Genomic DNA, 16,082 nt, shown 5'->3' on the forward strand with positions numbered 1-16,082 from the left:
GATCAGACTTCCCTCTCACTGAGATTAAAAACCAGCTATAGACTGAGGCTGAAAAGTGTGGGAAAAGAACAGCAGGTACAAAATTTAGGACCTAATGCAACACAGGTCTTTTAGGCAGCTGTTTGTGTTGATAGGATGAGAGCATTTTTCTCCTCTCCATGGTACCTAACTCCAATTTTACCACTCAATCCAATCTGGGATTGGCAGCTGCCAATCCTATTAAAGGGCATTGCAAGCACTTTAATTAAGAGCCATTTTTCTAGAAACACAACAAAGGCTTCTGTTTTAATGAGAAAATAATTATATACTTGCCTCACAGTCACTATAATACAGAAGCAGAAGAACACTTAAGTGGTTAATATATACAGAAAAGCAGGTATGGTCAGATTGGTTGATAAGACATGACAACAATGCCACTTTTTGGTTGTCAAACAAATCACTGTTATTGTTTTTACCGTCACATAAACTGGATCAGGAGCAAGATGAGCCAAAAGTGGCAGCTTTTTGAAACAATAATAATTCAGGAAACCTGCATTGTAACCAAAAACTGGAGTCACCAGTTCTAATGTTTTAACTATTTTTCATTACACACTTGCACTAAAGCCAGCCTTTGTCACATGAAAGGTTTTTTATAATTTCTTTTGTGGAGACCAAGTTTATTCGGCAGTAGTGTTCCTTTGTTGCATTTGACTTATTTATATATAGATAAGAGATGTATGCCAGCATGTATTTATGGACATCTACGCTTGGTAGCATGCAACTGAAATAAAGAGGCAGCAAGTAAACGGCACAGCATTTAAGTTATCATAGCACTGAGGCGCGTGCTACTGACAACAATGACTTTGTTTCCATAATTTCTGGAAGAGAAACTTGGGTGGTGGAGAGGTTAGCTGTAGTGGACTGGTCCACGTAAACGTTTCTTTATTGCAGAGTGTGTGGAGCTAATGCTTAGATTCCATCCCAGAGCAAAGGATTCCAAGATAGCAAAACCACGCTTGGTTTATAGGAGACTGACTTTATTTTCAGAGCAAAGGTTGGGGGAAAGGCGTTGGCAAAGGAGGAAATGTCCCATGACAAGTAATACAAAGCTGAAGAAGTGACATCCAATGCTTTATTTATTTATTTATTACTTACCAAAAAAAAAAAAAAAAAAAAAAAGTCCCTCAAGAAAACAACAGACAAGTTTCTTACAAGGTAAAAGGAAGCCAGGAACTTCTGACAATGCCCGCAGTCCTGGATAACTGTAACCACACAAAGGGAGAAGCAAATTCATTTGAAAGGGAGCAAAAGCTATAAGAATCCAACCACTGCAGTGAGAAGCTCAAATGTACATGCCTTGATGTAAGACCATTTCCCAGTAACGAGCCACTGATGACATACAGCTTGATACCTATAATATTGCTAGAGAACCCCTTTCCAAGACTCACCTATGCTCTCCTTGAACCCAGGGGGATCCAAACCCCCTCTCAACGCAGGTGTGTAACTCCTGTGAGTGTTGGATGCACAATACCAGCCCATCAGCTGGACAACAGAACCCTGAGTCTGTGGAATTATTCTTCCTATAGTCTACTGGTAACGCTAACATACCTTTATTGAACTGGGTCAGAATCAACTGGAGTTTCATGTCCAAACAGCCAGTCTATTTGTATATGTGTTTACTCTTTTTTATATATATGTGTATATATATAAAAGCACACAAGTATGACTCAGTTTAAAGAAGTCAATGCAAGACAATTGCCCTTCCTCTTCTGAGTTAACATTCAATTCAAAAGGATTTTCTTTTGTTTGATAGGCAGTTCACAGAACAGGTTTAATTAATGCTTATTGTCACTTCTGCTACAACGCCTGAACACACGCTTCAAAATGTTACTGTTCTTTGACAGTGTAAAGGAATGCGTGAGATCATATTTTGTATGTGTCAAACCACAGGCTGGAAGGAAATTAAAAAAAAAAATCTTTTGGTTGCAAGCTCTGTGTTTGTCTAATAAAAGCACCAGAATAACGTTCACAGTATCTAAAGCCATTTTAGATGAGTCTCAGAATAAAACACCATGTCAGGTCACAGAGCAGTATGAAAACAGAAGAGGGATTCAAGGGAGACTCAGCCTCTTGATATAAAAAGAAGTCAAAATAATTTTAGGTAAAAACATGTATATGTCAGCATTTTTTTTCTGTCTCCTTGATAATTTCTAGTCCAGAAATTATGGTTCCCATTTGTAAAATACTTATTGTATTGCTTTGCATGAAAATACAGAGTAAACCTGGCAGCCTCTATACTACATATGAATATAAAGCACAAGAATAAATACCACATTTCTTTTTCTAAATGTCAGATTACACAACTGCTCAATACTTCACAATTGTGACTCATGCAAATACCATGTTGGGTCCAATTTTAATATTACAAATACTGCATCAGCTCAGTGCCTTTTTATATCTCTTTGCATAAAAAAGAAATTCTCACTCACCCCTATAGCTGGCAAACAGCTTTGGAGAAAATAATTTGTACACCCATATCTCTTGTTCATTCTAGGATTCCAACCTTACACACACACGTGCTCACACACATCTTTTGTAATGGATTCCAAGCTTCTGCATGAACTAAAGGTTCTATATTTTGCTTTTAGCTCTGAAAATACTGGTTGAACAGCAAAAATAATCTTTTTTTTTTCCCTTCCTCTCTCTCTCTCTCTTTCTCTCTCTCACACTCTGTATTACCTTCTTTAACTTTTTATTTCCTGGAAACCTAACGCTTCCGAGCATCCTCTACATTAACTCCAAGGCCTTTTACACTGTATAAATATAGTTAAAGACATAACTTTTTTCCTTTGTTTAATACCTCTGTTTGTGTCAGCATCTGGCTTGATTCAATTACTGCCTCAGTAAAAATTAAATGTCATTTTTTGTGTGTTTCTCCCCTTCCCTTTCTGACTCATGTTATTCAATCTTTGTTCATTTTGTACATATGCTTCTGCCCACACCCATCATAAAAATAGTTGCTGCCCGCTAAATACAGATTGTATATTTAGAAACACAGTTATGTAAATATGCACTGAGAAACTGGAGACCAGTTCATATTGCAAGTATACAGGATCCTAAAGCTAAGGTTATCCATCTGGCTTGGCAGTCCCCTTTAGCTCTCTCCTAAACCGATAGATTGTGTTTGCAACAGAAAGGGATACTGATTGCAAAACATGGATTGTACATTTGCAATGACAGCCTCCAATTTTTAAATGATAAATTAAAAGGGGGAAAAAAAATCTTTAAATCATCCCCCCTCCCCAATAATAGCAAAAAAAATATTTGCATTTTATGGCTATCTAGAGTAAACTGAAGTAACATCAATGTTCTTAATGCAGCAGGTGGGATGATGGAGAAGCTGCAGGCAAGTCCAAAGGAAGCCTGGTGACAAACAGGCCAGTGATTCTGCATGAGACTCTCTTGTGGTCGGCTACTCTGGGCCAAACTCTCTTGCTGGAACAAAGCAGGGCTGGAAATTCAGAAAAGGAAGCACATATATTTGCCCTGCCCTAAGTTTTTGCCAACTCCTTCAGCCTCCCATGCAGATCTGTTGCGATGGGTCTGCTGCTGCTTCTGCCAACGGCGATGACACCCTTCCTTGATCGGCCTGCGCCTAACATCTTCTGAATCTTTTTTTGGTGTGTGTGTGTACTTTGTGGGTGGGTTTTTCTGTTTCGCTAATGATGCCTGGAGATGGATCAGTCCTGTCTCTGTGGATCAGTGAGTTTGTTGTATCTTTAATAAATATCGGATTAAATGATGCTGCTTTATTTCTTTTTTGGTTTCCCGGTCTCAAACACCCGTTTTATTGCAAAGGGATTATTCGTTCTCTTCTTGGTTGGCATAAATTCCAGCCTCCCAGCGCAGCGCCAGGGCGCTCTTCCTGCGATTCACCCTGGTAGCCTCAAGGACCTGGAAAAGAAAAAAACACACCACTTCACTTGGTTGCCCTCTTCCGCTCCTCCCTAGTATCCATCTTTTCTTTTTCATAATTACTTGCGCGCACACGCAACTGAATTATGCAGTCCTCACTTGCCACTCAATCACAGGAGCCGCATAACAGGGGCCCCTTATGTCATTAAAGGCTTGCCACGGTGAGCAAGGGTTACACCAAACAGCCCATAAGATCAAAGCTGGACTCTAAGGGAAAGCAGTCCCAATGTTCATACAGCAGCCCAAGTGAGATGTGGAGAAGTCGAGTCTCTCTATGCAGACCTAGCTCAGGAGGCTGCATTTTCCCCATCCCAATTCAGACAGGCCAGCAGGGGGAGGATGGTTATGAAGGATCCATTTTCACGCTCTCATGTGGGGATGACGTGCAGCACAAGGTAGCCACAAACATGCAGGAACCTTCTCTGAGGCACAGTTCGAAACCCACTGAGCGCCGTGGGAGACCTGTCCCTGACTTCAAGCAGCGGCGGATCTGGGTCTTTGTCTTACAAACTGGTTTTCATTTACACACGTCACTAAGTGCAGACACAACAGTCTTTCACGCTCGCTCGCAGGGTGTTTGGATTGAAGCAAAAACCAATGAAAAAGCCATCACTTTGAACACATGCACGGAAGAACACAGTCCCCTCGGTGAAAATCACACACCACATGCTTGACGTGATACATTACCCTTGTCTTGGCCACCTGCACCAGGGTGAATTTCCCCCTCAGGGAATAAAAGGAGATCTCAGCCATGCTACATCAGCTCTTTGCTATTTGTCCTGACTCCTCCACATCCCACAAAACCTTCCCAGGTTTAACAAATGCCAGAGAAGAACAATGGTGATGATCTAAAGTTTGAACATGATGCAAAGTCCACTGAAAGCAATGGAAAGATGCTCATGGTCTTCTAGGGGCTTTGATCCAGATCCTTCATGAGAAACATTTTCAAGGTGTTTACAGATTTAGGTTAAAAATCCAACCCAACCATGACGCCTCTAAAGGGCCCACGTTAGCTAATGCATGCGGCCCTGTGTTCCTATTACTGCCACGTTTGTTGTCCCCTGCTCCACCAGTGTCTTCTACACATATATGGCACGTCTCGGCCCTGTACAGATGGTCTGGTCTTTGGGTCAGGGACCGTGTTATCTTATGTCTAGAGAGAGCCCAGCACAAGGGGTGACGTGGGTTCTGTAATACAAACAACAGAATAACTGAATGGAAGAATGAGGACACCAGAAACAATGAGCAGCTGAAGGGAACCCAGCTGCAGTTGGTGGGTGAGCAGAGGTTACTCTGTCTTTCAGCTTGTAACAGTCAATGACTGGACACTTTTACAGATGCCAGGGGCTCCAGCGAGGCTGCATATATGCAGCATGGGGATTACAACTCCTGCCAGTCAGCTCCAAATCTCAGGCCATTGCTACTTGTGCTAAACGAGACTATTCTCTGTGATCGAACGCTAGAGTTCAGGGACACTCAGTTTGGGGTCAGAAAGAGTTTGTCTGTTCCTTATAGTTTGCATCACCTCGAATTTCTTTTGAGTCCGTGGATCAACAAACCCAAAAACTCAAGGTGAAACTAAGCCAGCACAGCCAGGATTGAGTTGAAATCATACCTCCTTTCCTGGCAGCCATGGGGAGGGACTGTGTGCACCTAGAGATCAGTCCAGGTTTACAGGAAGATTGTGTTATTGAAGATCTGCACAAAGCCACTTGTATCTTCTTTGTAAACTATTACAAGGCAAGAAAATTCAAACTGAAGCAGGTCTGATTCCCTCCAGCAGAGAGCAATGGTGCTCACACTCACACCAGTCTGCTGACACCACAGCCCCTCATGATGCATTGATTCTGCTACAGCTATAAAGTGTGGGGACTGATGGTTTAAATAAGTGTCAGGGATTCTGATTGCATAAATCATGCCCTTGGACAAGATCTCAGAGGGCTTCATTGAGTGAACAGAAAAAGGACTGGACACCACGGCCCAGTTTTTCTTGATAACTTGCTCAGAAGGAATAAGGGAACAAAGTGACTCTTTTAGCTTCAGCACAATAGGAAATAAAATGTAGTGGTTTGTTAGCCTCAAAACTGGTGAGCGCTGATGAGCTGCAGCAGATGCAGGAGAAAATGGGCACGAGGATTAAAGTAAAGGGCAGGGTAAACAAGAAGTAACAGTCTAACAGGATATGAAAAGTAAACACAAAAGTCCCCAAACTCAAGGCAAAAATCTGAGGCCCTTATCTGAGCAAAATCACCATGGCAGTAAAGGAGAGCTTTGCCTAAGTAAGGACTGCACAATTTGGGCCTTAGTTTTAAGTGAACATAAAATAATGCTGGATTTTGTTTTAGTCCCAATATTTTAGGGCCAGATCCTCACCTGGTGTGGAATAAACATGGTTCTACTGACTTCAGAGCTGGTTTTCAGTGCTGGTTCAGCAGCTGAGGAGTTGACCTTTTTGGTTTAAAAGTTTCTGGTTTGGATCAGCATTTGTTAGCTTTAAGCTACAAAAACCCCAGAGCAGAGAGAATGTCTTTCCCGCCATCACATCCCCTTTGTCCCTCCTCTCTCTTTCTCATCACTGGTTTAATGCTGCTGATGCACTATACGTGAACACTGTTCTCAGCCAAAGAATATTGCTGGCAAGAACACACACTATGGGCTAGAGCCCTCAGCTGGTGTAAATGACTTGCAGCACCACTGGCTGGGGCTGAGAATCTGGGCACAGCTCCAATAGCCTACTGAGTGCATCTACCAGCTACAGCTTTGTTACTCAACTCTAGAACTCTACAAATTAGCATTAGAGGCTGAGATCATTGGCTCAGAGTTGGATCCAACCAGAATGAAGCAGGTTATTTATTTCCCCTGTGAGAGAATTACAAACACTGCATTGATGCATGGTAGTAAACAACCATCATGTCTATTAGCTGGGCCCCAGAGCTTCTACTTACGTTTTTGACTCAGTCACAACTCTCACTGGGCTAAAGACTAAGAAGCACTAGGCACCACAGCTTGCCACGACTTTAATGTCTCTGTTGACGTACTATACGTTTGATTTCTGTAAGGCATTAGACTCAGTACTGCAAGACATTTTGATTAAAAAACTAGAATATAAAATGGCGCACACACTTTAAGTGGATTAAATACTGGCTAACTGCTAGGTCTCAAATAAATGGGAAATAGTCATCGAACAGGTGTGCTTCCACTGGGGTCCTGCAGGGATCAATTCTTGGCCCTATGCTATTTATCAGTGACCTGGAAGAAAACAAAACCATCTCTGATAAAGTTTGCAGATGACAAAAATTGGTGGACTGGTAAAGAACTTAGACGACAGGTCATGGATTCAGAGCAATCTGGATCGCTTGATAGATTGGGTGCAGGCAAACAATATGCCTTTTAACATGGCAAAATGTAAATCATAGAATCATAGAAGATGAGAGTTGGAAGGGACCTCAGGAGGTCAGCTAGTCCCACCCCCTGTTCAAAGCAGGACCAACCCCAACTAAATCATCCCAGCCAGGGCTTTGTCACTGTGTATGTGTAGGAATAAAGAGTGTAGGCCATACAGGACTCTATCTGGGGAAGCAGATGCTGAAAAAAGATTTGGGAAGGTGGGGGGGCGCTGGATAATCATCTGACCTTGAGCTCCCAGTGTGACACTGTGGCGAAAGAGCTAATGTGATCCTGAGATGCATAAACAGGGGACTCCTGAGTAGGAGAAAATTTTCTGTATATTTGGGACTGGTACAACCACTGCTGAAATACTGTGTTCAGTTCTGGTGCCCACAATTCAAGATGGATGTTGCGATAATGGAGAGGGTTCAGAGAAGAGCCATGAGAATGATTAAAGGATTAGAAAACATGCCCTGTAGTTAGAGACTCAAGGAGCTTGATCTATTTAGTTTAACAAAGACAAGGCTAAGAGGTGAGTTGATTGCAGTCTATAAATATCTATACGGGGACCAAATATTTAATAAGGGGCTCTTCAATCTAGCAGAGAAAGGTCTAACATGATCCAATGGCTGGGGAAGTTGAAGCTAGACAAATTCACACATTCACAATAAGGCGTAAATTCTTAACATGAGCGTGATTAACCACTGGAACAATTTACCAAGGGTCGTGGTGGATCCTCCATCACTGACCATTTTTATATCAAGATTGGAAGTTTTTCTAAAAGATCTGCTCTAGGAATTACTTTGGGGAATAATGTGGTATGCTAGAGATCAGACTAGATGATCACAATGGTCCGAACTGGCCTTGGAATCTGTGAGTGGCAGTTGTATTGCTTAGCCCTCCTCAGGATATGGCCTGTTAAAATCAATGTCTGCTTTGCCGGAAAACTGAGCAAAGACTTCAAGATGTGACCCCACGTTATTTTAGTAGAAGGAATGGCTCAGGAGGAAGTGGTGCTAAAAATGAAGAGTAGGATAAACCAAAGAAATCCTGGAAGAGAGGAACATGGAGTTATTCTCTATAAATAAATAGATAACCAGCTTATTGTTACATTCTTGGTAAAATTTTCATAAGCTAAAGTTCCTTTAACTAACCACCATGTTGGAAGATCTCAATGAAGCAACCTTTTGGCTCACCAAAGAGAAACCTGGCTGAGATGCACCACTACATCACTCCAGTTTTACACCTGTCCCTGAAGCCAATGGGGTTACACTGCCTAATGCAGTGTGAATCATGCCTTTTGTATTTACCATTACACTCATCATATAAGAAGTCCTGGGCCTAATTAGGAACAGCTCAATTTCCCTACTAAAATATGTGAAATGGACAGCAAAATGGACTCCAAATTAGTCCTGTATCAAATATAGAGGGAATCTCCCAAACAGGCTAAACTAGGTCCTTTTTTTTTTTTTTAATGCCTATAATGCACCTAGTTCTGGGCCACAGTCCGAAACACCTATTAAACTGAGTAGTTATTTACTCCTTCTGAGAACCTCTGATGTCTGTATAAGCATAGAGCAATGCAGTGAAGTAAATGGACTACTCGCTGGTGAAAAGACACCAGAATCTGGCCCACTGCTCAGAGATCTAAATACAGGCCTGGGTCCTAGCGTTAGACCATAGAGATTCTCATTTAGCACAAGTAGTAAAGGCCTATAATTTGGAGCAGACAGTCGGGAACTGAATGCCTTGTGCTGCATTTATGTGGTTTAGGGTGGTGACCCTGGTGTATGCTGAAATGTCCAGCAAGTGGACTGAAGTCAACAGGAGTATTCACAGAGGAAGGTGCTAATCAGTGCAAGTCAAGGTATTGGAAACTTGTCCTCTGCTCTCAGCTACACCCATAGGCATGGCGTTGTAGAAGCGTGGCTGACAGCCTGATTATCCCTACAGGAGTTAGGTGCCTAGCTCTCAGATAACTTGCATCCTGCATGTAAAATGCACATGCTGAAAAAACAGAACTGGGATTGGACATCTCGTTGGCTGCTACTGCTCTCTAGATTTTTATCACTTGTCTGGAATTGCCTCCAAAATTGGCACATAGGCTCCACAAAGATTATGATGTGAACTAAGCTCTCTCTCAGGCTTCGACTGAAGAATTGACATGGCTACCTCGTAATGGAAAGGGTGCTAATGAAAACAGCCAAGTGATGTCAAAAATGCATGCTGTCTGGAAAAAGTAATTTGACCACAAAGCCACATTAAACAGGGAGGTTTCAGACGGCAAAAATGTTGAAAGAACAGACAAAAATGCATAAATATCTGGAATGTTTCAGAACTGTAAAAATTGTTCTTCACTTCTCCTACTACACACGTTGGGGTTTCAGCTTGGAAATCTTGTTAAGAGTTATAGAACGTTGTTTTAATGCCAAGTTTTATTTTCAAGTGGACAGTTAACAGGATTAAATAATGACTGAAGCAGTCACTATGGTCAGGTTCAAGCTCTAAATCTACCTGCCCCCTAGTGCAGGACAGAGAGAAACAAATCTACTGGTGAATTATCACATTTCCCCCCCATGGGTGCACAATACTTGCTTGCTCATTGACACCAGCCGATAAAGAAGGCAAGCAGGGACAGGATTCAGTCCCAGTGCACCTCACTCCAGAACCTGTTGCTAAATGAAACCAACTAGTATTGTGCAACCCTAATTAATTTCTCTCTGTAGCAGAGGCAATATTGATGTGCAGGAGCCTAATATCTCTCTGATGCTGCTGCCCTGAACCTGATAGAATGAAAAACAGAAAGATTGCAAAGACAACATGCAAACAGAGGGACTGAAATCCTGGCTCTGCTGAAGTTGATGGCAGAACTCCCATGGACTTCTGTTGGGGCAGGATTTCACCCATACTGTCTAAATTGACTTGCAATTGACCAGGAAGATGAGCTATATTCCAGCCTCTGATATTTATACAAGTGAATTCATGAGAACTGTTGCAAACCCGAGTAATTCCACAAGCATAAGGTGTTTGTAAACTAAAAAACAAAGTTAGAGCATGTCTCCTCACCATGGTACATTGGTTACAACTTGCCACATTCTTTGGAATAATGGGTCAACTGACTAGCACTGAATACTATCAGCTTCTTAAAGCTTACAGGCAAGTGAAGTGAAAAGCCAATAGTTGATGATGGCATCCAGTTGTTTGGTGTTTTTAAGTCTTAATGCTGATAAATATTAAGGATACTTCAGGCTAAATTCTCAAAAACACGACCTTTATTTGTGCATGCGCAACTCTACCCATGCAAACGCTAGCAAATGCGATTTTTTGGCTCTATCATCCATTCACGGGCACAGACTGAGTTCCAGTGAGGTCTGAGTGTGTAAGTTCTACCAGCTGTGTGTACAAGAGATCATGCAAAAGAACCCTTTGCACAAGGGACTGTGCACACAAAACTTCTAGCACAAATGCAGAAAACAGGCTGGCTGCTCTTGAGAAGTTGACCATGGCTGTCCAACAACAGAAAGTTAAATGCTTGAGGATAGGCCAGATAGGTAGGCAACTAACAGCACCAACAAAGAAAAGGATCTTTTTCTGCAAAATGAAGATACTTTATTTACAATACATATTTAGTGCTAAATCCTGCTTTTACAATACTGAGCTTCTGCAGAGCGCAATGGGAGCCTCTCTTACGGCTGGAAACCCTAACAGAAGAATGCGTTGTTGGTGCTGTTCAGTTGGAATGTGTGCAGTGTCAATGGTAATCAAAACTATTCTGCCTTGCTATTTTGTGATTGGTAAGTTTACAGTGATCACCTTTACAAACTTTTCAGTTGCCTCTGTAGCTAAACGTTACCAGTATTCTTTGTAGTATGCTAGATAGGAGGAATACTAAGAATTATAGCTGATAATGTTATGTAGTCACGCAAGACAAAACTGGAAGTTTTTCAGGATAACTACTCAGGGAGTGTGTGCGCACACGTGTGCACGCATGCAGTTATTAGCAGTCCCTTTAAAAAGTGGAACAATAAAAGGAGGTCTGGCGTGCTTTTAATGTACGAGCCGTGATTCTGAAGGAGATAAACCACGGCAGACTACGGGAATATTCACAGCGGAGTAGTGTTACAGGACTCCCAATTCATGCTGATCACAGATGTGTTGCTAAAGTCCTCCACATCAAGTTGTGAATCTATATCAAACAGATCGTGATTGAAAAGCTATTTCCCAGGGATGAGGTTTAATGGCAAGTATTACAGTTGGCAGATTGTCAGCTTAGTCTATAACAATTTTCAACTCTCACTCCTTTCCCACTTCTCCCCCAGCCCTCCCTTTCCTAGTAACTACTATCCATTCTATATGTGAGGCACATAGCCATCTCCACCCAAAGCCCACGAGTTGGGAATCTAAAGCCTACTGAGGAGCTCATGACTATTACAGGCAACATATACATTGACACTATGTTGGCCATTCATAAATGACACCCGACAGAAGCAGGAGAGTGGGTGGGTTAGGTCGGCATAGCTGTGTCTCTCAGGGGGTTTGGATTTTTCACACCCCTGAAAGGTGTAGTTATGCTGGTGGACATTTCAGTGTAGACCAGCCCTACGTGTCAGAGGTAAGGGCTGTGCGAGCATCCCCTCAAATGCTCTGCCACCACACTTCAATCCTGAATTAAAATGCCCCTGCTTCTGCAACACCTTGGGTCTTTTGGCTGACAATAGTGCAAACTTCTATGCTGGTAAGTAGTCGTAATGTGATGTGGGGCAAACTACCTAGGAGGAGGACATGGATGAGGCCACAAACGAAGCCACCAAACTCATTTGTGACTTTGAAGTGGGATTTGAAGCTACGCTGTCGAAGAGGAAAGGTCAGTGTGTTTATCCTTTGCACAAAGATAAATATTACTGAAGACACTGTCACTAGAAATGGGAAGGAGTCACCATATTTGGATCAAGACCCATAACTCCTCAAGGGCTGGGGCTGCTTGGAACCGACGTTTTAGGTTCCTCCTTTATAGAGTGTTTCAGCCAGGAAGGTCAGATCTGAGTCTGGATGCTAACTTGCCCCATGCACAGGGAAGTTCTGATCCTGGGTTTTGGTTTGGTGTCTTCCCTCTAATCACAATGTTCACATCTCTAAAAGTTGTAATGAGAATCCACGGATGAGAAAAAAAACAAGTAAGTGTTGATGATGGATATGAGGGAAAATCCCCCAAACACATCCTCACCTCTATTCTGATGTGAAACAGCACTGACACTCAGCATGGAAATGCAAACTGCAGCAACATGCATTTGGAATGACCATGCAAGAGAAAGCAAAGATAAGCAGTTGAAAAGTACCTCGGAAGTAACCTTGTGAGACAGTAATGTACAGGTGTACTGGTGGAAAGGGAAAAGACCAGCATTAGTACATTGAACAGACACGCTGAATTTGGAAACAAAAAACAAAACAAAAAAGAACTGGGAACAGGACTTGAAGTAGTTTGGACCTGTTTAAAAGGTTAGGTTTTTGTTTTTTTTAAATGAAATTGCTTAGCCAATTGCCATCATGTTTACTTTTGTTGGTCAAACTATTTCAGTCTTGCTGCTTGCAGCTAATAAGGTACTCTCTTCCCATCATCTTCTGCCCAGTGGCTTCTTCTTTGGAAGACACGGCGAGAGAAAGAAAAGAACCTTTTCTTCCCCTAATGCAGTGAAGTCTTTCATATGGCAAATATACTAGATTTGACCATTGTCAAAGCAGACTGCTCTGACCTGAAAGAGAAAAGCTGACAATACCTACAGGAGCTGCCATGATGAAGAATAGCACGCTGAATTAATGCAAAACAAAGCGCTTTCTTGTGTCACTTGAGCAGATAGCACCCAAGACCCTGATCCTGCAAACTTTAACTTTACTGTTATCTACTGTGCATTGCAGGACTTATACACGTGGTTAATTTTAAGCACACAAATAGTCCCATTTAAATCTGTGGGGCAATTCCCATCTGTTAGTGTTTGTAGGACTGCGACTGGAGTTTGTTCAGCTTTGCTCCTTTCTATGTTGCACAGAAAAAAGGAGCATTTAGCCCAGTAGAACCTATCTTCCAAGAATTTAGAAAGTCTCTGATTTTGCTTGCATTCAGATAGTGAGCCTATTCTACAATATCAGATTTTCAAAATGGCAGCTGCCTGTTGGCCTGTTAATTATGCATTTGCAGTATATTTAGGACACTTCAAAACGATTCAGTGATTTGCTCTCATATGTAATTAGATCCAGAGATTACGCTCTTTTGTCTGAAACTGCATTTTTAAAGGCCTCTGCTGACAAATCAGAACTAGTGGTTGTTTAAATAATTATTGCTTAGCCTGGCACATAAAATATTGGCTCTAATTAAGGATGGTGCAAGGTTAGAATGGCAGAGCACATCTTTATCTTGTAATTTCTTATCCCACGCCTCCCCTTACAGGAGTAGTTTGCACACGGGAAAAGGAAAATATAGGGAGGAGAAAGAAAACATTCCAGCTGTTTAGGGGAGTCTCACTCTGGTTTTACAAACACTGAATTGGAATAGGATTTTAAAGAAGCAGAAAAGGGAATAGAAATACATTTTTTAAAAAGTTGGGCTCCCATTGAGTTTCCAGAACATGAGAATGAAAACAAAACGGGTCCAGACCTTCAGTGGGGGTCCAATGGTCTAGCTCCTTTAACTTCAGTGGAGCTACGCCAATTTATCCCAGTGGAGGAGCTGGTGCACAATTTGTGTGATGGTGCTAATTGTATGGCAGTAAAAATTCTGATTAACAGAGGATTTAGTAGTGTTATCAGCAATGAGCTGCAGGGATACCCAGAACGGTTTCTATCACACACTACTCTTCATTTGGACCAAAGTTCTCAGTCCAGACCCAGAAGCGCATTTCAAAAACCAAACATTCTCGGCCAACTTCTTTTTGAGAAGACACCTGTGCAACTCCGCTGACTTCAGAGGAGAGGCACTGGTGGAACTGAAGAGACAGTTTGGCTCTCAGAGTAATGACATCTCTACAAAAGCAGCAGCACTCACCAGTGCTACATGGCAAACAACATACAGCAGGTAACAATGTAATGACGCTGACAAAGGATTCCAATCATAAGCCACTGCTTGGTGGGCAGGGTGAGTCAGCTGCATTCATCCCGAGAATCAGTGCTACAAGGAAAAGGTTCTGATGAGTGTGCAACCAGGCTTTATTCCTTAGCAAAGCAACTTCTGAACTATATCAAGATTTAAAGCAAAAAGGCTGATGGAAAACAAACCCCAAAGTTATTAAGGCCATGTAAGTACAGATTCAGCTCTCTCCCTTATGCTGGTTTTATTCCACTAACTTAAATGAAGTTACTCCTGGTTTGTACCCAGAGGAAGTGAAAGAAAAATTAGGTCCCAAAATCTTTTGAATGAAAGGTTTGATAGCATCACCCAACGGGCACTAGCATGGCAATATAGACCAGGGAAAAGTCCTAATAACACCGAGTGAAAACTATCCACCTGCACACTGGCATTAGCCGTGAAATTCATACCCATTCCCCTACTGTGAAGAACATCTGAACAGGTTAATGTCAATGCTGGTTGTTCAAAAACTTGAACTGCAGACACCTACAAGAAGAACTCAGAGCAGAATTTTTGTCAATTTCCCCTTTCTGTTTGTAGAAAAGCAGAGAGCAGACTCAATGGGAAACAGCATTCTGTCCACTAAGTCCAGGATCTCCCCTTCCACGAGCTCTTAATCAGATCCTGAAACAACCCAAGAAGTTATTGTCCCCAGGAATCCATCCTAGGTCTTACACTGAACCCAGAGCATGCTGGGATAGGACTTTGGGAGTCTGATGAGTGCTGGGTGAGTACTTGCAGTGCACAGACATGATCAATAGATATGATCATATGTTAGCGACGTAGTTCATTGCAGGGTTTCAGTGAGAGGTGAATTCACATGTGATCCTCTGATCATAGAGGGCAACTAGGCATAGTTTATGATTAGAGGATTGCCACTATAATTGATTGATTCCCCCCCCCCTTTAGATAACTGATACTGCAGTGGATTTTGTTTTATAATTCTTTAAACATCTTCAGGGCACTCAGTGAGCTGTTCTGAACAAATACATGATCTTTAAGAGGCCAAATTTTCTCCTATCAACCACAGTAATCTGCGTATAATGAAACACACACAGAAGAGGGGAAGGGAAGAGTGTACTTACACTGCTGTCATCCATCCTCTCACGCCTCTTAGTTTTGTGTGTTTCATAATCTTCCATGAGGGTCTGCAACAAGTTCTTGGGCCTCTGGGATCCCGCAGCCTCGTCAGACAGTAAGTCAGACTGGGAGAGGGGACCTTCTGTTGTTGGGGATGGAGGAGGCCTGATCTTCTCTATCTTCCCTGAAACGACATGAAAGGACCCCTTTCTAAGTGGACAGACTCCCGAGTAGCTCCCAACTGAAGACACAACTTGCAAAAGGAACGAGTTGGAGCAGTACTTCCAATGTGGACCGAATAGAGAGAAACTCTGAAACGTGGTCCATAAAATAATGTACTGAAACAAACACAGCCACAGTGAGTTTCAAATCCCTGCTTCCTCTCCCTCTCAAACCACACTTACACAAACATTTAAGAAATCTTATTTCATAAAACCTAGCAACACTGTCTAGTGACATAAATATGTCTCTATCCTACCACTGCTCATTCTTAGGGGTGTGGTTGAATCACCTCCCCACCCCAACCCTCAATGTCTCACTTCTG

General features: G+C 42.2%; 1 protein-coding gene across 8 annotated transcripts in view; it reads right to left on the bottom strand.

Annotated features, from left to right (window-relative positions):
• Positions 1–272: 272 nt before the first annotated feature.
• The window catches only part of PALM2AKAP2 (PALM2 and AKAP2 fusion), a 394,465-nt gene continuing 378,655 nt past the window's right edge, over positions 273–16,082 (bottom strand). For 6 of the 8 annotated variants that reach the window (XM_067553245.1, XM_067553248.1, XM_067553246.1 and 3 more), the window contains 2 exons: positions 15,544–15,722; positions 273–3,933 (listed from right to left, as the gene is read on the bottom strand). In XM_067553245.1, coding sequence (XP_067409346.1) covers positions 3,841–3,933; positions 15,544–15,722 — 272 coding nt within the window. In that variant the 3' untranslated portion in view covers positions 273–3,840. Of the gene's footprint in view, positions 3,934–12,677; positions 12,717–15,543; positions 15,723–16,082 lie in introns of all 8 variants that reach the window. The other 2 variants (XM_067553252.1, XM_067553247.1) reach the window with 2 other exon arrangements.

This window comes from Emydura macquarii, unplaced genomic scaffold, assembly GCF_026122565.2.
Source record: "Emydura macquarii macquarii isolate MOO-44397 ecotype Brisbane River unplaced genomic scaffold, CSIRO-AGI_Emac_v2 contig_1451, whole genome shotgun sequence".
Taxonomy (NCBI): Eukaryota; Metazoa; Chordata; order Testudines; family Chelidae; genus Emydura; species Emydura macquarii.